Source organism: Ovis aries, chromosome 8 (genome assembly GCF_016772045.2).
Source record: "Ovis aries strain OAR_USU_Benz2616 breed Rambouillet chromosome 8, ARS-UI_Ramb_v3.0, whole genome shotgun sequence".
Classification (NCBI taxonomy): domain Eukaryota; kingdom Metazoa; phylum Chordata; class Mammalia; order Artiodactyla; family Bovidae; genus Ovis; species Ovis aries.
The window spans coordinates 26,293,355-26,320,383 of NC_056061.1; the positions used below are offsets into that span (position 1 = coordinate 26,293,355).

General features: G+C 37.5%; 1 protein-coding gene across 9 annotated transcripts in view; it reads left to right on the forward strand.

Annotated features, from left to right (window-relative positions):
• REV3L (REV3 like, DNA directed polymerase zeta catalytic subunit) overlaps positions 1 to 27,029 on the forward strand; it is a 174,684-nt gene that overhangs the window by 46,369 nt on the left and 101,286 nt on the right. For 7 of the 9 annotated variants that reach the window (XM_027972360.3, XM_027972362.3, XM_027972361.3 and 4 more), the window contains exons 2-4: positions 11,961 to 12,150; positions 17,329 to 17,403; positions 20,755 to 20,915. In XM_027972360.3, the coding sequence (XP_027828161.2) occupies positions 11,961 to 12,150; positions 17,329 to 17,403; positions 20,755 to 20,915 (426 nt within the window). Of the gene's footprint in view, positions 4,629 to 11,960; positions 12,151 to 17,328; positions 17,404 to 20,754; positions 20,916 to 27,029 lie in introns of all 9 variants that reach the window. The other 2 variants (XM_042253313.2, XM_060419487.1) reach the window with 1 other exon arrangement.

Here is a 27,029-nt window from a genome sequence, read left to right on the forward strand (position 1 = left end):
GTTGCTATTTGTTTCTTTAATGACTTTCCTGGGTTAATTCTGTTCAGTTTCTGTTCTTTGAAGTCTGGTCAGCTAGCTTGGTGGTCAGTTATTGATTGGCCAGAGATGTCTTTAAATGCTTCAAGCCAGTAGGTCTCTATTTAGCGTTTGCTGAGGGGCTGTGTGTGTGTGTGTGTGTGTGTGTGTGTGTGTGTTGAAGCAAAGCTTCAAGGTCACCCAGAAGTGAATTATTAGGGCCTTGTTAGGTCTTCTGCGCAGTTCACACAGCTCCACATATATGCATAGCCTTGTATATTCCCTGACTGTTGCAGAGTTTTTCAAAGCCCCTTATGGATATTTGACTCCTCAGTTTTTCCTTTTAAATATTTTGGTCACCCTCTGTTAGCTGCAACTAGTAAAATCTGTTCAGGAAACTGCAATGTTAAACAATTGCTATTGACTATTTTCAGCAAATACACTGCAGATAGGACTGTAAACATTGAGAGAGCTCTGAGTTGTCAAAGCCTGAAGAATGCAGTTTTTCTAGCAAGCTGCCATGCAGGTGAAATAGTAAGAGTTTTCTAGTGCTTGCGGGGGCGAGGGGAGGGGGAATGCAAATGTATTCTGGCTCTCCAGTATCTGCTCGGTTTTTAGGTTTCACAGCTACCATGGTAGCAAGATTTTGGTTTTCAACGCTTATCTGGAGCTGGAGATGAGAGATTGCATTAGGACAAGTTAACAGCCTACAAAGTTTGCTGTTCTTGCTAAGATCAACAGGTTTTCCTGAGTAAGCATTGCTTGGATTATCACAGTCCTTCAGTTAATTTCCTGAGTGCCAGAAAAAAGTTTATTTTGACAGTGTTTATCTGTATTCTTTTAAAAAATTTTTTCTTGAAGTATAGTGGATATGGTACAGTTGATAGTATGTTATAGGTGTACAATATAATGGTTTATTATTTTTAAAGGTATCCAACCAGTCCATTCTAAAGGAGATCAGTCCTGGGTGTTCTTTGGAAGAACTGATGCTAAATCTGAAATTCCAATACTTTGGCCACCTCATGTGAAGAGTTGACTCATTGGAAGAGACCCTGATGCTGGGAGAGATTGAGGGCAGGAGGAGAAGGGGACGACAGAGGATGAGATGGCTAGATGGCATCACCGACTCGATGGACATGAGTTTGGGTGAACTCTGGGAGTTGGTGATGGACAGGGAGGCCTGGCTTGCTGCGATTCATGGGGTCACAAAGACTCGGACACGACTGAGAGACTAAACTGAACTGATACTTCATTTATAGTTATAAAATATTGGCTATATTCCCTGTGTTGTAAATTACATCCTTGTAGCATATTTTATACTTAATAGTTTACCTCTAAATCCTCTACCCGTAAACTGCCCCTCCTCCTTTCCATCGCCCTCCTGGTAACCACTAGTTCTCTATGTCTGTGCGTCTTTTCTGTTGTATTCACTAGTTTTGCACTTTTTAAGATTCCACATATAAGTGATGTATCATGTTTCTCTGACTTATTTCACTTAGCATCAGTTTCAGTTTAGTCTCTCAGTTGTGTCCGACTCTTTGAGACCCCACGGACTGCAGCACGCCAGGCCTCCCTGTCCATCACCAACTCTGGAGTCTACCTAAACTCATGTCCATTGAGTTGGTGATGCCATCCAGCCATCTCGTCCTCTGTCGTCCCCTTCTCCTCCTGACCCCAATCTCTCCCAGCACCAGGATCTTTTCCAGTGAGTCAGCTCTTCACATGAGGTGGCCAAAGTTTTCGAGTTTCAGCTTCAAGATCAATCTTTCCAACGAACACCAGGACTAATTTCTTTAGGATGGATTGGTTGGATCTCCTTGCAGTCCACAGGACTGTCAAGAGTGTTCTCCAACTCCACAGTTCAAAAGCATCAATTCTTTGGCGCTCAGCTTTCTTTATAGTCCAACTCTCACATCCATACATGACCACCGGAAAAACCATAGCCTTGACTAGACTGACCTTTGTTGGCAAAGTAATGTGTCTGCCTTTTAATATACTGTCCAGGTTGGTCATAACTTTGCGTCCAAGGAGTGTCTTTTAATTTTATGCCTGCAATCACCATCTGCAGTGATTTTGGAGCCCAAAAACATAAAGTCAGCGACTGTTTCCACTATTTCCCCATCTATTTGCCACGAACTGATGGGACCATATGCCATGATCTTAGTTTTCTGAATGTTGAGCTTTAAGCCAACTTCTTCACTTTCCTCTTTCATTTTCATCAAGAGGCACTTTAGTTCTTCTTCACTTTCTGCCATAAGGGTAGTGTCATCTGCCTATCTGAGATTATTGATATTTCTCCTGGCAATCTTGATTCCAGCTTGTGCTTCTTCCAGCCCAGCGTTTCTCATGTGATGTACTCTGCATATAAGTCAAATAAGCAGGGTGACAGGATACAGCCTTGACGTACTCCTTTTCCTATTTGGAACCAGTCTGTTGTTCCATGTCCAGTTCTAACTGTTGCTTCCTGACCTGCATACAGATTTCTCAAGAGGCAGGTCAGGTGGTCTGTATTCCCATCTCTTTCAGAATTTTCCACAGTTTATTGTGATCCACACAGTCAAAGTCTTTGGCATAGTCAATAAAGCAGAAATAGATGTTTTCCTGGAACTCTTGCTTTTTCGATGATCCAGCAGCTGTTGGCAATTTGATCTCTGGTTCCTCTGCCTTTTCTAAAACCACCTTGAACATTTGGAAGTTCACATTCCACGTACTGTTGAAGCCTGGCTTGGAGAACTTTGAGCATTACTTTACTACCGTGTGAGATGAGTGCAATTGTGCGGTAGTTTGAGCATTCTTTGGCATTGCGTTTCTTTGGGATTGGAATGAAAATTTACCTTTTTCAGTCCTGTGGCCACTGCTAAATTTTTCAAATTTGCTGACATTTTGAGTGCAGCATTTTCACAGCATCATCTTTTAGTATATGAAATAGCTCAACCGGAATTCCATCACCTCCACTAGCTTTGTTCACAGTGGTGCTTCCTAAGGCCCACTTGACTTCACATTCCAGGATGTCTGGCTCTAGGTGAGTCATCACACCAAGGTGATTATCTGGATCATGAAGCTCTTTTTTGTACAGTTCTTCTGTGTGTTCTTGCCACCTCTTCTTAATATCGTCTGCTTCTGTTAGGTCCATACCATTTCTGTCCCTTATTGAGCCCATCTTTGCATGAAATGTTCCCTTGGTACCTCTAATTTTCTTGAAGAGATCTCTAGTCTTTCCCATTCTGTTGTTTTCCTCCTATTTCTTTGCACTGATCCCTGAGGAAGGCTTTCTTATCTCTCCTTGCTATTCTTTTGGAACTCTGCATTCAAATGGGTATATCTTTCCTTTTCTCGTTTGCTTTTTGCTTCTCGTCTTTTCATAGCTATTTGTAAGGCCTCCTCAGATAGCCATTTTGCTTTTTTGCATTTCTTTTCCATGGGGATGGTCTGGATCCCTGTCTCTTGACTTCCTACTTTTGCATTCCAGCACCCTATAATGAAAAGGACATCTTTTGGGGTGTTAGTTCTACAAGGTCTTGTAGATCTTTCTAGAACCGTGCAACTTCAGTGTTATTGCTCAGAGAATAGACTTGGATTACTATGGGGACAACCCAGGATGAGATGGCTGGATGGCATCATGGACTCGATGGACGTGGGTCTGGGTGAACTCCAGGAGATGGTGATGGACAGGGAGGCCTGGCGTGCTGCGATTCATGGGGTCGCAAAGAGTCGGACACGACTGAGCGACTGAACTGAACTGACCGTGATATTGAATGGTTTGCCTTGGAAATGAACAGAGATAATTCTGTCACTTTTGAGATTGCATCCAGGTACTGCATTTTGGACTCTTGTTGACTATGATGGTTACTGTATTTCTTCTAAGGGATTATTGCACACAGTAGTAGATATAATGGTCATCTGAGTTAAATTCACCCATTCCAGTCAATCTTAGTTTGCTGATTCCTAGAATGGCAAGTTCACTCTTGCCATCTCCTGTTTGACGACTTCCAATTTGCCTTAATTCATGGACCTGACATTCCAGGTTCCTATGCAGTATTGCTCTTTACAGCATCGGACCTTGCTTCTATCCTCAGACACATCCACAACTGGGTATTGTTTTTGCTTTGGCTCCGTCCCTTCATTCTTTCTGGAGTTACTTCTCCACTGATCTCCAGTAGCATATTGGGCACCTACCAACCTGGGGAGTTCATCTTTCAGTGTCCTATTATTTTGCCTTTTCATACTGTTCATGGGGTTCTCAAGGCAAGAATACTGAAATGATTTGCCGCTCCCTTCTCCAATGGACCACATTCTGTCAGATCTCTCCACCATGACCCGTCCATCTTGGGTGGCCCCACACGACATGACCTAGTTTCACTGAGTTAGACATGTGATCAGATTGGCCTGTTGTCTGTGACTGTGGTTTCAGTCTGTCTACCCTCTGATGCCCTCTCTCAGTGCCTATTGTCTTATTGGGGTTTCTCCTACCTTGGACGTGGGGTGTCTCTTCACAGCTGCTCCTTACCTTGGACGTGCGGTATCTCCTCACAGCCATCTTCTCCCAGCCGCTGCTGCTGACCTTGCACGTGGAGTATCTCCTCTCAGCCACCGCTCCTGACCTTGCATGTGGGGTATGTCCTCTCAGCAGTTCACCACTCCAGTGCTGCGCAGCATAAGTATCACTGACCATAATACTGTCCAAATCCATCCATGCTGTTACATATGGCAAAATTTCAATCTTTTTTTATGGCCAAGTAGTATTCTGGGGGGGGTGTGTGTGTGTATGTATACATATGCATACAGCTTCTTTATCCGTGCATCTGCTGATGAACACTTAGGTTGCTTCCATATCTTGGAAATTATAAAAAATGCTGCTGTGAATTTTTGGGGTGCATATATCTTCTTGAATTAGTATTTTTACTAATTACTTCCTCTGCCTTTCTGAATGTACTTCTTCCCATTGTTATGTATTTTTATTAGCATTCTGTTTCCAGTCTCTTATGCAGCTTCTCTTTGCTTGTTTTTCTCTTATATGTTTCTACTGGACCCTTGGAACTCTGGTTCCATGGCTAACATACTTTGTTGTTGTTTAATCACTAAGTCATGTCTGACTCTTTTGTGACCCTGTGGACTGTAGCCCACCAGGCTGCTCTGTCCATGGGCTTTCCCAGGCAAGAATACTGGAGTGGGCTGCCATCTCCTTCTACAGGGGATCTTCCTGACTCAGGGATTGGACCTGCATCTCCTGCATGGCAGGCTGATTCTTCACCACTGAGCCACCTGGAAGCCTGCTAACATACTCACGCTCTCCATTATTCACCGACTGTTACTGCTCTTTTCTTTTCAGGGACTGATTCTCTTACATCCCACAGAAATAAAAATCCTCTATTACTCCCTTAAATGTTAGTATTCCTCAAGTTTCTGGCCTATGCCCCTTCTATTGTCTGTCTTATTGCCCCTGAGGATTCTTACCTAATTGTTGCTCAGACTCGCAAGTCTGTCTTCTTCCTTCTCTAGCCCAGATCTTTGTCTTAAATTCCACATCTGTATCTAATTGTGCTTAATGTAAATCTTTGGAATTTCTGTAGACAGATAAAATTTCTTAAGTTCAAAATATAATTCAATTTATTTTTCTCTCTCAGTTTCTTTGATATTCTCGTTTATCTATTTGCCTAAACCAAAAATGTGGATCGTTTTTTATTCTTTCTCCTTTACCTTTCCTCCGTATATTAGAGTCAGTTACTTTTCAATTCTGTGCCCTAAATCCTACTTGAATTAGATTTTCTTCATCTCTACTGACATCTCTTGCCAGAAGTACTCCCGTAGACTCCTAAACAGATCTTCCCGTTATAGTCCCATTCTGTCCCGAACTTCTTCACAGTGTGTCCACAAGGAAATTAGAAAATGCAAATCCGCATAAGTCACAGGGTCTACACACAGGCGCGTGTATGTACACATACACACACACACTTTGCCCTTCTCTCCATTGCATTTCGTGCTCCGTCCCAATTGCCTTTTCCTGTTTCTGGACCCTGTTATGTTCCTTTTCACTTTCAGTTGCATACCACGCTATTCTTTCTCCTTTGCTTTTTGTTGCTTTGTCAGGGAAACCTTTCTGTATTCTCACAAACTGTATTACATACCTCTAACCATACTGTAATTGCCTGTTTACTCATCTTTATCTCCAAGTAGAATGCCAAGTCCATGAGATCAGAGACTGTGGTTATGAGCAGCCTGTGGCCTAGCACTTAACATTGGGCTTCCACAAATTATTTGATGAATAGCAAATTTATGCCTACATATACGAATGATGGAACCAACCATGTTGAGCACTGAGAATACAAAGATGTATTCAGCAAATGTATAAATAAAACAGCCATGTGAAACATCTGGTGTTTGAGGGATATAGTTCTGCTAGTAATGCAGCATTACTAACTTAAAGCTGATGATTCTAAATGAAGTCCTGTATGCCTTGGTTGAAAAATACAATGCCATGAATATATATCTCAAATCCCGAAGCATTATTTAGAAATGAAGGGAGAAAATGAAGAGAAACTATTCAATAGGAAGTTATATATATATGCCCATAATAGAGTTAGTAATTATACTTAGTTTTTGTATTATTTTGTTTTTAATTTCTGGGTCATTGAAAAGTAGGTGACTTCTTTCCTGCCTGTCTTTTACACAAATTGTATAATATTTAGAAACTATTTATAAGCAACAAGAAAGAAAATGAAATCACCCATTATCTGATTTAATATATATAGTTTCACAATTGAAATAAATCTGAATATCACCAGAAATAGATATATCATAAGCATCTCTCTATGCTAGGAAATACATCAATACCATCTGTTACTGAGGTTAGCAAACTTTATACCACATAGTATATATTTGAGGCTTTAAGGGCTAGAAGGTCTTTGTCACAGTTATTCAACTCCTCCTGTATTTGGAATAGACCATTCCAAATGGGTGTGGTGTATTCCAGTAAAACTTTACTTAAAAGACAGGTGACAAGCAGGATTTGGTATGAGGGCCATAGATATGTTCTGTGATAACATGTAAACCATAATTACTAAATTTCCTATTTGAAGGTGTTTATTATCTTCATTTTTTACGATTATTATGCTGTCTTAACATCTTAATATCTAAATCTTTATGTACATTCTTAACTTTTTTCCTTAGCATAAATCCTGGAAAAAACGCCTAGGGCTAACAGTATATCCTTAAGACTTCTTTTTTTCATGAGAATAGGTGATATAACACTTGCTTTCAAACTGTGACTATTAGGAGTTTTGTTTGGTTCATTTTGTGGTTTTTGTGCGGCTAGGAAAAGAAAGATGAAGTGATGGAGGCAAAGAAAGACTGGAGGGAAACATTGAATGATCGTAATACAGAACTTAAGAGATGTTTCATGAAGAAGAAAACATGAGAAATTTCATAAATACAAATTTTTCTGTTCATATAACCAAGTTTTTTTTATTATTATTATTTGTTTCATAGCTCTAACAGTTTTGTTTAAAATTTTGTGTAGATTGAGATTTGGGAGATGGGGTTTGCAAATTTCAAAATGAACTTTTCTGAATCAGTCTCCTAAGATTCTCTTAGGCTAGTATGATTTTGATTGTGATTACCAATGAGCTTGTTTTGAAAAAAAAAAAAAGGAAAAAAGAGGCCATTAAATTTTCCTGTTCTTGTTGACAGGGAAGTCTAATCAGAGCAGGGATTACTATCCATGGACAAAATCCTGTTTGTCCCCTGTTGTAAATGAAATTTTATTGGAACACGGCCATGGCCATTCACTTAAGTACTGTCTGTGACTGCTTTCAGGCCACGACAACAGAGTTCCATAGTTACAGCAGGGACAATATAGCCCATAAGGCCTAAAATATGTACTGTATCCCACTTAACAGAAAAAAGATTTTCAGACCCCTGAATAAGAGGAATGGCATATGTTAGTCTTTCTATTATTGAAAATGGATCTACAAAACCAGAAGTCATTTTGTTACAGATACACTAACAAGTTTTTAGAAGCACAGTTAATTCAGATCCCAAATCTGGGCTTGCAAAATATAGAAGAAAATGTGAGAAAACAATAAAAGAAATGTTGGAATACAGAGGGCTTAATGTTTAGTGAAGTTTTAAGTTCTGTGAGAGATTAGATTTAGAGTACCACAACACTGGCTGTTACAGAAGCACCTACCTTAGTTATAAAATCCCTTCTTACATAGTTGGAAAATAGCCAATTCTACAAAGTTTTGCTATAGTGTCTTTAAGTGAGCAGTTATGCTGTGACAAGTTCAGTGGAAAATTTTTTGAAACCTGTTTACATAGGCTTATTCTCCCAACGACAGTCCTTGTTCCTACTGAATTTGTTTCCTTAATTCCGTTTCACATAACAATAATAGGAAACATTCAGGAAGTAGGGATATTTTCTTTCTTTGAATCCACGTTACCTGGAAATAACTAATATCCAGAGTCCCAAATCATTTAGTAAGGTTTTGAAGCAGCATAGCTTTTGTTAATTTGAGAAAGACATTCTTAAGAGAATCTTGTGTGAAACTCTTTGGAGTATAGTAGAAATGCCTCGAGACTGAAGGCGAATATTCATTGTAACTAGGCCACTAAAGAGATGGTGGAGAAACCTGAGTCTGTAGTACCAGCTATGTGGGCTGCTTCTATGAGGGAGAAGCCACTAATGCTCACACCACTGGTTTTAGGGGGTTTCCTCACCGCTGAGTCTAATCCTTAGCGGGGTGAGGGCAGATGAGTTTATCTGAGGGACTGTTCATCTGTATGGTCCCACACATTTGTGTGGGATAGAGCTAATGGAAGGAAATAAATAAAAAGTCTGTATCTTGTCAAGATCAAGCAATGCTATGGCAGAGCTACAAATTTTACAGTAATAAAAGACATACTGTTGCCAAAAAGACATTGACTCTCATTCATTTTTACACGTTTCTCTTTGTTTTAACTTTTGAGTCTTATTTTATCTTGTTTCTGTGACACTTATTCTGTGTTAGAGCTGTTATAGCTCTGCCAAGAATTCCTTATGCTGTGGTTGCTCTTCAGGAGATTGTTCTTGAGAAAGGGTGGTGAGTAAAGCACTGAGCCATCCCTCGCTGCTGTAGAGCTAGATGGAGGTGCATCTGTTTTGATGCAATGACTACAGCTTTGAGTGGGACTTCGGATCCTTCAGGGTAGGAAAGTACAGTAAGCTGGGAACTTTCTACGTCCTTCTGTAACCTTGGTGGTGGTGCCTTAGTTGTATCTGAGTCCCTCTGTTTTCATAAATATGTTTTTTCAGATATTCTGGGTTTTCACACCATTCCTTCTCCTTAAGCAGCTATTCTGTTTTGCTGGAAGCTCTTGCATTCATTTAATAAATGTCTATTAAACACATATGTTTTGTGCTGGATCCTGGGGATTTTATGATCATTGAAACACAGCATCAGGTCCCAAAGAGTTTGCAGTCAGATGGGAGAGTCAGATAAAGAAACAGGTGTTAATAGTACAAAATAAAAACTGAGAAATTAAGAATTAAGGAAGCCAGTTATTAATTTAAAAAAAAATATTGAACCAGAATGGTTAAATGGAAAGAGCATTGGTTTTAGATTTTGTTGATCTGATTTTAAATCTTGATTCTGTTACCTAATAGGTATGTTATTTTACGAAAGTTAACCTTTGTGGCACTTGCAAGGTTGTTCTAAGTTTTAGAAACAAATGCATGTAAAGCACTTGATGTCCAGTGTCTGCTGAATAAATCATTTCTGTTTTTTTTCCTAAATCATACACCATAAATTTTTATAGTTCCAAAACCTATAAATAGAAAAATCATTTCTCTGGCCCCTACTCCACAGGAGATTCGAAAAGAGGCTGTTTTAAATGTTTAAATGAACTTTGTAAATATCCTGCCTATGAGGAAACTATTAGAAATGAAATTTTATAATTATTTCTTATAAAATGTATCTAAATTTCCATTATTAAGATATTGATTAAAATTAAAGCTTAAAAAAAATTAAAGCTTAACAGTATTACTTGTAAAATATGTTAGTAATTCTGTAATCGCTGGTCTTAGATTTTATTTGTCAGCTTAAAAAGGGAATACAATTCTGTCTCCTCACCTCCCTGGAGCACTCTGTGGTTTAGCATGTCAGTTACTTTTAACCAAACTGGTTTATATCCAGAAGTTGTAATGGTTATAACCTTTTTTCATGAGATGTTCAAAAAACATTAAAATAGATCATCAGTAAATTGATAAATATATTTTTTAAGACTCATTCATTATTACAATTTGAGTTTTTTTTATTTAAAGAATTAAAAGCTGCAATATTTAGAAAACAGTATCATGCTGCATGGTAACTCAGACAGTTAAGACTTGTCTGCAATGCTAGGAGATCCGGGTTCGATCCCTGGGTCAGGAAGATCCCCTGGAGAAGGAAATGGCAACCCTCTCCAGTATTCTTGCTTGGAAAATTCCATGGACAGAGGAGACTGGCAGGTTACAGTCCAGGGGGCGCAAAGAATCTGGTGCGACTGAGCAACTAACACTTTCACTTTCATTGTGTTGTATTTAGAATGAAACAGAATAAGAAATTTGCTTTTAAATGAAAGAGTTTTTGTTTATTTCTTTGAAATTATGTAACATAAAATTAGAAATTGAAATTGGTCTAATAGCAACAGAATTTGTAATTCTTCGAAAATGTCAAAGTTAGCTCAAATCTGAATACTGTACTGAGGAGGGCATAGATCTTATTCCATTATGTGACCTTTGCAGTTTTGCTATACTTTATAACTATTCCAGATTTATTTGTTAATTCTTAAAAATATGACAAGCTGATATTATTCACTAGAAAAATATTAATACAAGATATCAACAGAACATGAAACTTTTTAAATTTATTTTATATAAATCACTCTAAATTATAAATAGGAAATAGTGATCAAACAAAAACTTTTCTGAAGGAAGAAAAAGCCAGGAAACAAGAGTGGGGTAAGAGGTGGGGGAGAAGCCTTAGGATAGTGTTGGCAGAGCAGTACAGTGATAGTGACAGAGTGAGCAAATGGGTGTGTTCTTCCATCACTGCTGTTTTCCTCTGTGCTTGTATCAGACAAATGGCACATGCCCAAGGGGAACAGGGAACGATGTTCTGAGGACAGGAACCGCTTTTATACAGCCCTGCCAGATTGGTCAGAGTAATAGTGCATCTGCTTTTTGTTACTTAACCTTGCTGTGGGTACATTACTGTTTCTGTAGCACTTTCTTTAGTGGGTGCTCACTCACGTTACCTTCTTCGTCATGGCTGTGTGGGATAGTCTGTTGGCAGATCAGCCCCATGTACCCTTTCTGCACCTTGCCTAATGTGATGACTTCCTGGAAAGTGTGCATGCTTGTTTTTTCCCCTCATTGTGTCTTCCCTGTCCCACTTCACCAGATGTGCAATTTAGATATCCAGAAGTCTGTTACAGACAATTGATCTGTAGGGATTGTCTTTTGTTTTTGTCTGTTTTGATTTTTTTCCCCTACAGCAGAATTTCATTTTTGCCCTTCCCAACTACCCCCTCTCCATAGCAAAATTCCGCCCACTGGAATGTGATTTATTATTAAGCTTTCAGTGAATTTTTGTAAGCTTCATGACACTGTGTTATGTGGTATTATAGGGCAGTTTGGTGAAGTAATAAAAGTAGTTAGATTGTGAAGATGAAGTATTCCCAACATATTTTCACCAAAACTACTATTTAAATCATACTCTAATGCTTATATTTATAAAATGCTTCTAAATGTTCTGTTGTGAGATCTAGTCAATACAGGTGGCTTTAACTATGGGTTAGTTTCTTCAGCCCTTCCCTCAGATAAGCTGGGCTGTCATTAGACCATTTAAATGACTTGTATTCTGAGCTTTGTAATGTTAAGGTTTTAAAATGCATCTCCAGTCTAAACTTTACAATGTGTTACATTTTAGGTCAGAAGACATGTCTTCACCTGCATGGCATCTTTCCTTACCTCTATGTGCCATATGATGGTTATGGACAGCAGCCAGAAAGCTATCTGTCTCAGATGGCATTCAGTATCGACAGAGCACTTAATGTGGCTTTAGGCAATCCATCTTCCACTGCTCAGCACGTGTTCAAGGTGTCATTAGTATCGGGAATGTAAGTATATGATAACATCTTTTCAAATTTCTGTTTCTTTGTATTTATGTTGTTATTCCAGTTAAAAGAAAATATATCCAATTCAGATATACTCTATTCATTTTTCCTTTAATTCTAATCTAATGGAACTGGGATAAAATTTCTTACCATAACCTTTTAAATCAATTTTTATTGCAATGAAAGATAAATGGTTAACAGTGATTTTTGTGTTAACTTTTTCCATTTCTCTGCTTTCTAGAATTATAGAAATTCATCATTTCTACATTCTTGTAGAAATTCATGTAATTCATTCATCAACTATTTATTGAGTACCTTTTATGTGCCAGGCACTCTTCTAGATGCTTGGGATATACTAGTGAACAAAACAAAGATCCTTGTCCCTGTGGAAGTTACATTGTAGTAATGCAAAACCAATGGAAAATAACCAATGAATATCACATGAAATAAATTTATTGACTTATTACATGATACTTAGTGCTATACAATAAAATATATAGGACAGGATAAGAAGGATCATTAGTGTGGGTTAGAGCAGCAGACTGGTGGCAGTTTTGTATCGGGTAATCAGGGAAGGTGTCATTGACATAGTAAATGACATTCGAGCAAAGACTTGAAGGTGGGGGGTGGGAGCAAAATGGAGACCAGGTGGCTGGAGCAGAGGGAAAGGAGAGTGGACAAAATGAGATTAGCGAGATATAAGAGGATGGAGATCATGCTGGCCAGTAGATCACCATAATCAGTTTTATCTGGTTTGACACCATGAGAATGCACTGTCAGATCTCCAAATACAAGGAACATAATTGAACAGTGGCCCCAGCTACTGCACTGAAATCCATTTATCATCCCATGTAAGCTGAAGCCGTTTTTCATAGGCTTCTCCCACCCAGTGGCTAAGCACAGTAAGAATACTAAGACAGGCCTGTTTGTGGGAGACACTTGGGGACTTCAGACAGCCTTTCTGAACTTTCACTAGAATCACATTGCAATAGAAGGCACTTGCACTCATCTTCCCTCTCTCTCCTTCACTTAGATCGGACCTATATCTAAGTCTGGTGGCTTTCCCACTCTCTCGTGAGGTCTACTTGGAACTTCTTGAAGGACTTCAGACTAACACACTTGAGAACATAGTAAAAATACATTCTTTGCTCTGATCCCAGACCTGATGAATCATAAACTCTAGTTGTGAGGCTCAGAAATTTGTGAGCCTTTCTGCTGATTCTGATGCATATTCAAGTTTGAGAACCATTGAAGTAGGCTATTCTAAGGACTTTGGTTTCTATCCTGAGCTATTACGTGATTTTGAGCAGCCATGATGTAACTTTGAAAGGATTACTTTAGCCTGTGTAGAGAATAGATTGTAGGAGTACAAGAGTTGAATAGGGAGAACATTAGGACTGTTTCATTAATCTGGGTGAGAAAATATGAACGCTTGAACAAGGGTAGTAGCAGGGGAGTACTGGTCAGAGAACTGGTCAGCTTCTAGATCTGTTCTGAGAGTTGAATCCTCGAGATTTGTTCTCTGATTGGATGAGGTTTGTGAGAAGAATCAAGGATGACTACGAAACTTTGAGTTGGTGCAGATAGAGCAGGCTGGCAGGAAAGTTTGGAGCTCATACTGGAACATATGAGTTGAATGTATCTCTATGAAATCCGTCTTAAATCTGTCTACTTCCACCTGAATCCAGGTTTTCTTCTGAACTACCAGTGTCCTTTTAATTGAATTTTCTTCTTCTGTTCTTATCTCACCCCAGAGCTACAGAAGTATTCTTCTTGTAATGTAAATTGGGTCCTTTTAAAATCATTTAAAATCCTTGAGTGGCTTCATATTGTTTATAGAATAAAATTTAAGCTTCTAACCACAGCCTATGTAATCTGACGCCTGACATCTGCCTAGCCTGATGCCTGTTTCTATTCTATCCAGAAACACTGGACTTCTTACAGTTTCTCTGATATACTGAGCTCTTGCACACCTTTGTACATGCAATTTTCTTTCCTTGAGTGCTCTGCCCTTCTCCAGTACTTTAAATCCTTCACCTCTCTAGAGAAGTTTTCTGACTTCCCTTCTTAAAATAGGTTGATGTTTTTGTTTTGTATCTTTAGCCCATTCTTGTTTCCTTTTGTACTTAACTATTGTTCTTGCTGTTTAGTCACTAAGTCGTATCCTACTCTTTTGTGACCCCATGACTGTAACCCTCCAGGCTTCTCTGCCTGTGGGGTTTTCCAGGCAAGAACATTGAGTGGGTTGCCATTTCCTTCTCCAAGGAGTACTTAATGTAGTTTCCAGTTATTTTAGTTTTTTGTTTATTAGTTCTTGTGCTTTTCTCGCGCCAGCATGTAAGTTTCATGAGAAAAAAGACCGTGTTTTTCTGTCCATCATTATAACCCTTTCACCTTGTGTGGTGTTGAGCATTTAGTAGAGAAGGCTCAATAACTATCTGATAGAGTAAATGAATCAGGTGAAATTTCACACCCATCCTATGATAGCAACAATTAGGTTAAAGATAATCATCAGCTTTATATTCTGCATTTTTTATGTTTAATGATTTCTGCGGACTTTCCTATACATATTCTCATTTCAAAGTTGAATCTCCAAACAGCCTAGTGGAAGAAATAATGAGTCACCAACCTTTTTGTATTTTTGATGGGCATTTGTTAAAAGCATAGCCATATTTTTAAGAGCAGTTGATAGAAATCTAGAAACTTGGAGGCAAAGGTGAGCTATTTAGTCTAATTTATGACTGCCATTCTCTTTTTTTCTCCTGTTCTAAGGTCCCCTTTCCCCTTACCATGCATTGTAGCTTCTGTGAGTCCTTTACTCCTTCAATATTGGGTACTTATTTAAGGTAGACAAAGTTGCATCTAGCTGTCTAATTAAAATTTGTACAAACTAATTCCAGCCTTCCTAGACTGTGCATTATCCTGAAGCTAGGTTAAGAGAGAGGAAGGACCATGACCTTAGGCTCATTTCAGGGGTTCCCTGCCACTTAGCTACCATGATTCTAGAAAATAGTCTATGAAAAGATTCTTAGTCCATCTAAATTAATTTTTTAAAACTATAATTTTCCTTCTCATTATTATATTAAAAAACTAACTCCAATTATCAGGTGCAACTTTTTAAGTATAAACATATCTACCTTAGACTTAAGTATAAGCATATTTACCTTAGACTCTGCTCCATTCTACTTTCTTCCAGAGAGTCTCCCGGTTGAGAAATTCTTTTGGCAAAATCAAGTAAAGTCAACAGTAGCAAGTAAGGATTGCAGTAGGAAGTAAGGATTCCAGGTTAAATTATACAGAGACTCTCTTGGCTAGAAGAAGCAGAAAACTGAGTTTATAGAATGTCCAGGCTATATTTTTAGGCAGAATACATAGAAAAACAGATTCCTAGATTTACAAAGAATTGTAGAAATTTGATAGTTTTGTATTCAGCTTTTGAAATTTATAAGATTCTATCTGTAAAAACCTAAAAGTCTTTAGCAAAAACAAGGATAGCATGGACCATACCAGTGCAGATTTAACTCTCTTCATTTCCATTTACCTGGCTAAAAGTGTAACCCCTGTATCTTTAGACAAAGAGCTATATTTATGTGTATGAAAAACACCAAAGCAGGAGGAATAAAGAGTTGAATTTTGCCAGTGAAAGAGAATGAGATCATTGATACAATGTATCTTTCACCCTTCATAGCAACAAAAATGGGGTGGACAGGAAGTGGTATTTTTTTTTGAAGAGGGGGTAAAGGGTTGGGGATAGGGAATGAGGGTCAGTGCAAGCCTTTCAGAGGAGGTGAGTTTAAGTAGAGGTCTGACAGATTGAAAGTAAGCCATGCAGTGGTTCAGGGCAGAACTTTCCAGGCAGAGGGAATGGTAAGTTACTTGAAAGTGGATCAAGTTAGAAGGGTTGGTATGTTTGGAATGGCTGGAGGAAAAAGGGTGAGTGGGTATGAGATAAGATTGGAGTGAGTGGCAAGAATGAGACAAAGAACTTTTAAGACTTTTTCTTTTTAATAGAAATTGCTTTACAGAAAACGTACAGATGATTCTGACCTAAAGGCTTAGAATAGCTTATTTTTAAAAAATGCCTCAAATGACTGTGTTGCCAGCTTACTTCTATACTTGAAGCCTACTACACTATCAGACATGACAGAGAGAAAATGGTATTCTAATGAGGGTAAGTTCTATTTAGTGCCCATCATAAGGGGAAAATACATATTTTTTTTTTTATGAAAAGAAACTGAGTTTATCCATCTAAAGATTTAACCAACTACTTATTTATAGACAGACTAGACAAATACTTTTTATTTTGCCTATAAATTCAGACCTATTTACGTATTGTTTCTGATTATATAATCTTTGAAAATGGTAGTCTGTTTTAGAGTTTCAGATCCTCCTGAAATAGTATAACATGATAACTCAACTTATTCCTTCTTGGCATTGAGGACTTGTTTCTCCTTCTATCATACAGATTTTTGCTTCTCTCTTTCCCTACTGCTGCTGACTGATACCCTGAATTGAACCCAGCCTCAATATAAATAGGTTATTAGTAAGGCCATGATCTTTTCAATCTCTTAAATTCTGTCTGCACAGTTTTCACAGTTTCATTTGATTTGGGTGTGTGTTTTATACACGCACACATATGTACATATATATAACAGGTAAATTGTCTCTCCTTAGTGAACTTGTAAAATTAATTTTGATGTTCAAATTAATAATAGAGACAAATAAGGAGAAGAGATACAAATGCAATTTCCATCCTTTGTCAGTTAAAGGATTTTGTTGATAAAGAGCTTTAGTTTCTGACAGAAAAAAATGGGGGAAAGTGTCAGAAGGAAGGTCTCTCTTTCACAGGCATGGCCTGAGTAGAGCCACTTTTTAATGGAGCCATGATGGTTGAAATTAAAGTATAAATAATTTGCTATTCCTTTTTATCCCCAGGTTTTTTAAAGTGGTATTTAAAAACTTTTTAAAAGAATTAACAAGATCTCATGTGTCATGAAATATGACATTGTGGTAGGTTTAATTAAAAACTCTTGGAGGTTTTTTGTTTTGGTTTTTTGGGGGGAGGTTCAATATAAATGTTCAATATAAATAATTAGGCCAGCTGAGTCCAATTAGGGCAATAAGTTGCATTATTTCATCTCTGATGAAAATAAATTGAAATATCTATTTCTTGTATTTCAGGCCTTTTTATGGTTATCATGAGAAGGAAAGACACTTTATGAAGATCTATCTTTACAATCCTGCAATGGTGAAAAGGTAAAAAGATAAGTGAAATAAAAATGTGAACAACTATCACTTAAGTATTTTAATAATAAAAGGAAAATTCTAGAAGAAAGGCTTGTGTAGTTTGTAGCACTATTAAAGAGTCCAAAATAAAATATGTACATACATGTATAAAGAGAGAGAGATCCATAGCTTGGGCTCTAGGAAGGATATTTTAAGGGTAAGGGACCTTGTTTTATACCCCTTAACTGATTCTTTTCTGCCTTAAATTTAGAGAGTTTGTAGAAGTTGATAGAGGGATGATTGACTGCCTTGTATAATCCTAGTACCCTGCTAGCCAGACCATATGTTCAATAGAGAATTTTGTTCTTTAGTTTCAAAGCAAGGAGAAATGTGTGAGAGTGAGGCCGTTGTGGGGGAGCTTTCTTCTGTGAAAGGTTTCTGCTTAACTCCTTTTCAGTACTTTTTTTTTTCCTGATGAGATAGGTGATGATATTAACATTTTTCCATATTGTTTAATGAGATATATTACCGTTTAGAAGATTTATATAACTTAGTGAATGTATATTTTCCAAATGACGAGGGCAAGACATTAGGAAATTATGCATGGGTAAAAATAAAGTCTTAGGTAGACCAATAGACTTTAACGTAACCGAGTACAAAAAGTTCATTGATACGGTTTCCGCATTGTTGCTGAACTTTAAGAAACCACCACCCCCATTGCATGTCCATGTAATAATAACAAAGATCAACATTTACCTGAAAAGGCTATTCAGGTACTTTTCTGTTTTCAATTATGTATATGTGTATGGCTGGTTTTTTCTTTGTATGTTTCAAGGAAACAGTATTTCAGAATAGATTGAGCTGAAGCAGACATGAGAATCCAGCTGTCTTCTGTTAAAACAGAGATTTTCAAAGATGTAAAATAATTCCTTTTTCTCCCTAAATTGTTTTTGTTTTGAAAAACATAGATTTTTAAAAAATAAAACAATGTTATTTATGTTAACATAGCTTGGGTTTATTGTTATTTTTAAATTAGTAAATGAGTCTCTTAAAATTTTCTGTTTTAACTTGATTTGGTAAATATCAATAGATATAAACCACATAAACAAAAGCTTTTTGATGCTAGCAGTAATTTTTAAGAATGAAAAGGAGTCCTGGGGCTAAAAAACTTGAGAACCATTGGAATAAAACTCTCTTAAATTTCTGTCAGAGATTCTTAAAATCTATTCACAGCTGTTCTCTACTTTTCACTGCCTATTAGAGCAGAAGAGATTTATCCCTACCTTTAAAGCTCTGGATCCACTCCCTTTGACCCTTTCTTTTCATCTATCAGTTATCCTCTCTCCCTTCCACCATTTAAACAACAATAAGACTTAATTTTACACATTCACACATTCATACTCAAAGACATTCATACTCACAGCTATTCTCCTGGAAGAATTTAGCTATACTTTGTGTGTCCAGTATCTTATCTCCTGCTTGCTCTTTAACTTAACTCCAATGCTGCTCTCCAATTCAGCCGTTCAGCTCAAATTGCTTACCTTAATTAACGACCTCAGTGTTGTTAAATCCAATTAACACCTCTTACCTTTTGACCTCATGTCCATCAGTGCTTACACTACCTTAAGATAAGGTTGCTTTGATGTAAACGTTTTTTTCTAGTTTTCCTCATGCCTGTCTGGTCATTCATATTTATGCCATTTTGTTGGCTCCTCTTTTAACATAGGTGTGGTTGGTCCTTGGACTTTTATCTTGGGCATTTATCTTTTTCTCTATATATGTTCCCCTCACTTTACAGTCTTATATACGTCCATGGTTTTTGTTTTAATCTGTATGCATTTGGCTTCCAAATATATATCAATAGCTTAAATTTTCCTTCAGAGATCCTGATCAGTCAATCAGACCATCTACTGGATAAATAGAATAGCTCTATAGTTAAGAGGGCTTAAGTCAGAAAAAAATGGAGTTGAATTTTAGCTCTTCCACTTCTGTTTGTGTGATTTTGGGTAAGTTTTTGATCTAAGACTCAACTTCTCTGTTTTATAGTAAGTATTACTTGAGATTAAGCATTTAGAGCACCTAAGTTTAGACACCAATTGTGCCTAATACACAGTGCCTCAAAATATGTTTTCTGTGTCTCGTCTATTAATAAAATTATCCTTAAACTCATCTTTATTACTCATTTCTAATATTTTCATGGAAATCTACCTGAACATTCCAGTATACCTCCAGTTTGTCTAAAACCAGTCAACTCCAGTTTGTCTAAAAACCGAGTTTGTCCTTATTCTTTCTCCAAATAAAAATCCACAAATAAACCTATTTTCTTCCAGTCCATTCTGTTTCAATAAATGCAGTACCACCAACTTGCTGCTTAACCTAGGCATTATCCTCAACTTACATTCTATCTCACCCTCCGCGTGTAGTCAGTCATCAGGGCCTGACCATTTTATTCCTCATATGCTTCCTGAATCTCAGTAAAAGCTGCCTCATCTTAGTTTTTCCACAGTACCCTCTCACTTTCTGTCTCTAGTGTTTTGCTTTCTTTAGCTAACCTGGTCATTTCAGTTTTCCTGTTCTCTTCACTTGACAGGCAGATTCTTCAAATACGTTAGTAGGCTCTGCGTGATGTGACTTCTCATTACCTCTCTACTCTCCCACCGCCACCACCATAGCCTCTGTCACTAAGCCTCACGCAGTGGTTTTAGTTCTGAATAACCACGTTTTCTTGTGACCCTTTACATGTGCAGTTTTATTTGGATGAAATGCTCCTTCTCGTCTGAGAAAAAGTATTTTTAGTTCATTGTTTTGCTTAGAGACTTCTCTCCAAGAAGGCTACGCAGAAACTACAGTCTGTTTATTGTCCCTTCTAGATGTTTTATATACTTCCCCCGCATAGCACTTTGTTATTTATAATTGCCTATTGTTTGTACCCCCCAATATGAAGGACAAATTACTCAGAGAAGAAAAATACCAAAAGTGGTAACATCTCTGTGTGGTAGATTGAGTCATATGTCCTCTTTTAGAATTGTATAATCTTTTCAAAAATTTTTTTTGGATTTTTAAAAGAAAAATATGATATCTTAAAAGCCTTTTTTGGATATGTTAGCTTTTTCAGTATAGTTTGCATTAAATTGGTTTTAGAAGTCAAAATATTCTTCACTTAAGGCATTTTTTCTCATTTTCTTTCAGAGCTTGCAGCTTACTTTAAAACTTGATTTAAACTTTCAGTCGCCCCAAAAAACATAAATTTTGAGTAAAATTGAAATGAAAATTTTGTCTGGTAGAGTAATATGTTTTGTTCTCTATATTTGTATAACCATTATTTCACTTACCATTTTAGGAAACACAATTTTATTGGTATAACTTTTTTTTCTAATTTAGGATATGTGAACTTTTGCAAAGTGGAGCCATAATGAATAAATTTTATCAGCCTCATGAAGCGCATATTCCCTACCTCCTACAGCTCTTCATTGACTACAATCTGTATGGAATGAATTTAATAAATCTGGCTGCTGTCAAGTTCCGAAAAGCAAGGAGGAAAAGTAAGGTTAATTTCACAAGTTCAAATTAAAGCTTTGAAATAAGTATTATGTAATTGATGATTTATAAAATAATATGTACTTAAAAGTAAGTGCTGAGTGAATAAGGAATAGAAAGAAATATGCAAAAATATCTTAGAGTTTATCAGGAAAAGAATCTCAGTTATTTTTGGTAACACCTTTATTCTTTACAATTCTCTCATTTTAAATGGACAGCTCTGGTTTTTAATATATTCAGAGTTGTGCATCCATCACCAAAGTCAAATTTAGAACATTTTTCAGCACCTCTAAAGAAGCCCCGTAGTCTTTAGCAATCTCCTGCAGTCCTCCCATGCCTTCACCTCTTAGCAACGGTTAATCTCCCTTCTGTCTCTATGTCTGCCCATTACACACATCTCATTTAAATGGAATCATATGTTTGTTTATTTAACTTAGCCTGATGTTTTCAGGGTTCATCCATGTCATAGCATGTGTCAGTATTCCTTTTTATGGCCAGCTAATACTCTGTTGTGTGAATATACTACATTGTTTACTGATTCATCAATGACAGACATCTGGGTTTCCTTCTTTTGGCTATTATGAACAATGCTGCTATGAACATTCATGTACAAATATTCATATAGCCATATGTTTTCACTTCTCTTGGGCATATACCTAGGAATATAATTTCTGGTTAAAATAGTCTCGCATCTTTTGCATTTTATTCTGGCTGGATTCCTTCTCTTCTACTTAAGATAAAGTAAAACCAGCATTTTTTCCTGCAATTCTACTGTCTTTTCTGTTATGATTTTTTTTCTTTTCTTTTATTACCAAACTTTTAAAACCAAAAGTTTGCATTTTTTTCTCATGTTGTTTACCAGCTGTTCTTTTTTGCCTTAACTCCTTGCACTTCTGCCATACCCAAGCTGTGCTCTGAAAAGTAACCAGGGAGGATTTTTTTCCTTGGAATGGTGGGTTAGGTTAATAGGATCAACCTTCTCACAAAAACCAGTTTAAGAGCTAGGTAAGGTGTTTTTTGTTTTTTGTTTTTTTTTTTAATCTTAACTGTATTACAAACAATGAAGAAGTACTGGCCAAACGAGGAACTAGAGTACTGAAAACAGCCTTGGCCCTGAAGGGTTTTGCTAATCCTCCCTGCCTCCATTGAGACAGCCTTACTAGGTGAGGGAACAAAAAACAGCAATTCAGGACCTGCTGAATAGGTTGGAATCCTCCACAGAAGGAGGTAGGGTTTCAAAGAGACATGCCCAAAGTAGGAAGTGGAACCACTTTGAGACATTTCAGCCCAGTTTGAGTCTCCTGGGACTAAGAAAGACTGCCACATCTACAACTTTTCCTTAGGTGGTAGAATCATTGGATATCCATATACCAGAAAATAAAAATAAGAGCCAAGGACTTCCCTGGCGGTACAGTGGATAGGAATCCACCTTCCTGTGCAGGGAACACAGGTTTGACCCCTGGTCCAGGAAGATTCCACATACCACGGAGCAGCTAGGCCTGCGAGCCACAGCTACTGAAGCCCACACCCTAGAGCCTGTGCTCGGCAACGAGAGACGCCACTGCAGTGAGAAGCCCAGGCACCACCATGAAGAGTAGCCCTCGCTCACCGCAACTAGAGAAAGCTGGCACAGCAAAGGAGACCCAAGGCAACCAAAAGTGAATTTAAAAAAAGACAAACAAATAATAAAAAAATAAAAGAGCTCAGACACATTCCACACCCTGTGTAAAAATTAAAATGGATCACAGACTTAAATGTAAAATTATCAGACTTCTAGAAGAAAACAATGAGAAAATCTGCCTAACAAGTTGATTCTGCCAAAGTTAAAAACTTTCTATAAAAAGTAATATTAGAAAAATGAAAAGGTAAGTCACAGACTGGGAGAAAATATTTTAAATTATACATCTGATAAAATACTTATATCTAGAATATATAAAGTGTTAGTCACTCAGTTGTGTCCGACTCTGCAACCCCATGGACTGTAGCCCACAAGGCTTCTCTGTCCATGGGTTTCTCCAGGCAAGAATACTGGAGTGGGTTGACATTTCCTTTTCCAGGGGATCTTCCTGACCCAGGGATTGAACCCTGGTCTCCTGCATTGCAGGCAGTCTCTTTACCATCTGAGCTCTAGGTCTTACTAGTTGGGTGATCTCAGACACACTTCTTACCCCAGGAGAATCTTATGTCCACCCAAAAACCTGTATGCAGATGTTTATAACGGCTTTATTTCATAATTGCTAAAAATCTAAAGTAACCAAGATGTCCACTCAGTGGGGGCCTTGGATAAACAGTTATATACCAATATAGTGGAATACTGTTTATCACTGAAACACATCACGATACTGATTCCTACAACATTGATGAAAGTTGAATTCATTTACTAAGTGAAAGCCAGACCTAAAAGACTACAAGTTGTATGTGCGGATGTGTTAGTCACTTAGTCATGTCTGACTCTTTGTGACTCCATGGACTGTAGTTAACCAGGCTCCTCTGTGCATGGAATTCTCCAGGCAAGAATATTGGAATTGGTTGCTGTTACCTTCTCCAGGGGATCTTCCTGACACAGGGATTGAACCTGGGTCTCCTCCATTGCAGACAGCTTTTACCATCTGAGCAACCAGGGACATATACAAATTGTATGGTTTTATTCATATAACATTCTGGTAAAGGTGAAACTATAGAAATGGAAGATATATTAGTGGTTGCCAAGAATTGGAGAAGAGTAGAATATTGATTACAAAACAAATACACAGGGGAACTTTTCGGATGAATTATTCTGCATGTTATTGCATGCTGGTATGATTTTTTACAGTCATCAAATCCATAAAAATGTACCCTTTAAGGCTCAAAATTCTCCAAGCCAACTTCAGCAATACATGAACTGTGAACTTCCAGATGTTCAAGCTGGTTTTAGAAAAGGCAGAGGAACGAGAGATCAAATTGCCAACATCTGCTGGATCACTGGAAAAGCAAGAGAGTTGCAGAAAAACATCTATTTCTGCTTTATTGACTATGCCAAAGCCTTTGACTGTGTGGATCACAATCAACTGTGGAAAATTCTGAGAGAGATGGGAATACCAGACCACCTGACCTGCCTCTTGAGAAACCTATATGCAGGTCAGGAGGCAACAGTTAGAACTGGACACGGAACAACAGACTGGTTCCAAATAGGAAAAGGAGTACGTCAAGGCTGTATCCTGTCACCCTGCTTATTTGACTTATATGCAGAGTACATCATGAGAAACACTGGGCTGGAAGAAGCACAAGCTGGAATCCAGATTGCCGGGAGAAATATCAGTAACCTCAGATATGCAGATGACACCATCCTTATGGCAGAAAGTGAAGAGGAACTAAAGCCTCTTGATGAAAGTGAAAGAGGAGACTGAAAAAGTTGGCTTAAAGCTCAACATTCAGAAAGCGAAGATCATGGCATCTGGTCCCATCACTTCCTGGGAAATAGATGGGGAAACAGTGGAAACAGTGTCAGACTTTATTTTTGCGGCCCTCCAAAATCACTGCAGATGGTGACTGCAGCCATGAAATTAAAAGACGCTTACTCCTTGGAAGGAAAGTTATGACCAACCTAGATAGCATATTCAAAAGCAGAGACATTACTTTGCCAACAAAGGTCCGTCTAGTCAAGGCTATGGTTTTTCCTGTGGTCACGTATGAATGTGAGAGTTGGACTGTGAAGAAAGCTGAGCGCTGGAGAATTGATGCTTTTGAACTGTGGTGTTGGAGAAGACTCTTGAGAGTCCCTTGGACTGCAAGGAGATCCAACCAGTCCATTCTGAAGGAGATCAGCCCTGGGTGTTCTTTGAAAGGACTGATGCTGAAGCTGAAGCTGCAGTACTCTGGCCACCTCATGCAAAGAATTGACTCATTGGAAAAGACTCTGATGCTGGGAGGGACTGGGGGCAAGAGGAGAAGGGGACGACAGAGGATGAGATGGCTGGATGGCATCACCCGACTCAATGGACGTGTGTTTGAGTGAACTCCGGGAGTTGGTGATGGACAGGCAGGCCTGGCATGCTGCGATTCATGGGGTTGCAAAGAGTCGGGCACAACTGAGTGACTGAACTGAACCAAGTGTTGATGGTCAGCAGTCCCAGTCGTTGGATATAGTATTACTTGGATATCATGTCCCCTCTCTTATGATGTGATCATCATGGTATTCTGCATAAAAATACCTCATTGTGGTATTCTTCATGAAAACTCATAATGACAGTCTGGTCATAAGAAAAACACTGACAAACCTGGATTAGAGGACATTCTGTAGGTTACCTAACCAGTAATCGTGACTGTTGAGGTCATGAAAAACAAGGAAAGACTGAGGAATAGAGCAGAGGAGACTAGGAACACACGATAACTAACTACAGCGAGGTATCCTACTTTAGATCCCTGAAACAGAAAGTGGACAGTAGTGGCTAAACTGGTGAAATTTAAATAAAGTGCATAGTAGTTAATAGGAATGTAGCTGTGTCAGTTTCTCTGATAGATGTACTGTGGTAATATAAAATGTTAATAATGGGAACGATGTGATAAGCAGTATTCAGAAGCCGTACTATCCCTGTAATGTTTCTGTAACTAAAATTCTTCCAAAGTAAAAAGGTTATTGGGGGAACAGCAGGTTGGTTAACAGTGTCAAATATAGCTGGGAGTACAAGAAGGATTGAGGAATGAAAATGTTTTAGAGAATGTGCAGGAGGTATTTATAGGAAAAGGATGTCCTTTTTACAAAAGTTTGTTTCCAATAAGTGAAAAAGCATGAGAAGAATCTTAATTAGCAAATATATGTAAGCCATTTATTTTAGTTATAAAAGTTAGATGAGTATTGGAAGGTACAACCAGAAGGCAGAAATTTATAAAATTTATTTGGGGAAAATTAAAAGAGAAATTTCAAGTATGATGAAATAAAATTTGTGTTTTAATTTATCATTATTAAATAAACCTTCAGGTTTTTGTTTTGTTAAAAAAATAGATTAAAGATTGTACTGAAATGTAAAGAATAGGTGAATTATTTTTTGTATTACATTTTATCATGTTATCTCAAGTATATAATTAAATGGACAGTAAACTTGCTATTATAAATATATATGCATAAATATATATAAATATATATGCATAACTTAATATTTTAATTTTGTAAAACAAGATAATGTTTTCATGTCTTTCAAGTCTATCATGTCTTTTGAAAGTAAATTTAAAAGTCAAAAATATTTAGAAATTTTAATATTATGTATGCATATACCATTTTGTCTCAGTATTCAGTTATATACTCAGTTGTCAAATGAAATGGAAATATTATTAAGGTGAAGTATATCGAAGTACTTAGAGTAAATATTTTTTAGATCAGAGGCATTTTTTACTATTCTCCATCGTGACTTTTTATTACATTTTTAACATCCTGAGTTGAAAAGAGTAACATATATTTATAAAATAAAATAATACAAAAAGTATAGATAAAGTGTGACTTTTAATACTGTGATAGGTTATTTGGTAATTAGTAAACATGTAGATTATACATTCATATAAGTTGATTAGAAAATAATTGTTTTGTAATTTACAACTTACAAAGTATTTCATATAAATAGTCTTGTTGCATAACACTAAGCCTTCAAAAACTTCTGAAGGTAGATGGAACCACTTACATGGTTTGATACATGTTTTGTTAAAGCAGCAAAGATGGTAAGTCTAATTAATTACATAATTTTGTGATCAAGCTCAATAAATAAGTATTAAATTTAGTTGAAGAAGATTGCGAACTTAGTGTCTTTCTTATACATCATTGTTAGTCAGATATCCTCCAATATAAAATAAGAAATTAAAAAAATACTTTATGTTGGGATTCTTTCTTTGGCACTTATTCAAGCTTTGTTTATCTGAAAATTTAAATTCCTCTTCAGTCAGTTCAGTTGCTCAGTCGTGTCTGACTCTTCGCAACCCCATGAATCGCAGCACGCCAGGCCTCCCTTTCCATCACCAACTCCTGGAGTTCACTCAAACTCACGTCCATCGAGTCGGTGATGCCATCCAGCCATCTCATCCTCTGTCGTCCCCTTCTCCTCCTGCCCACAATCCCTCCCAGCATCAGAGTCTTTTCCAATGAGTCAACTCTT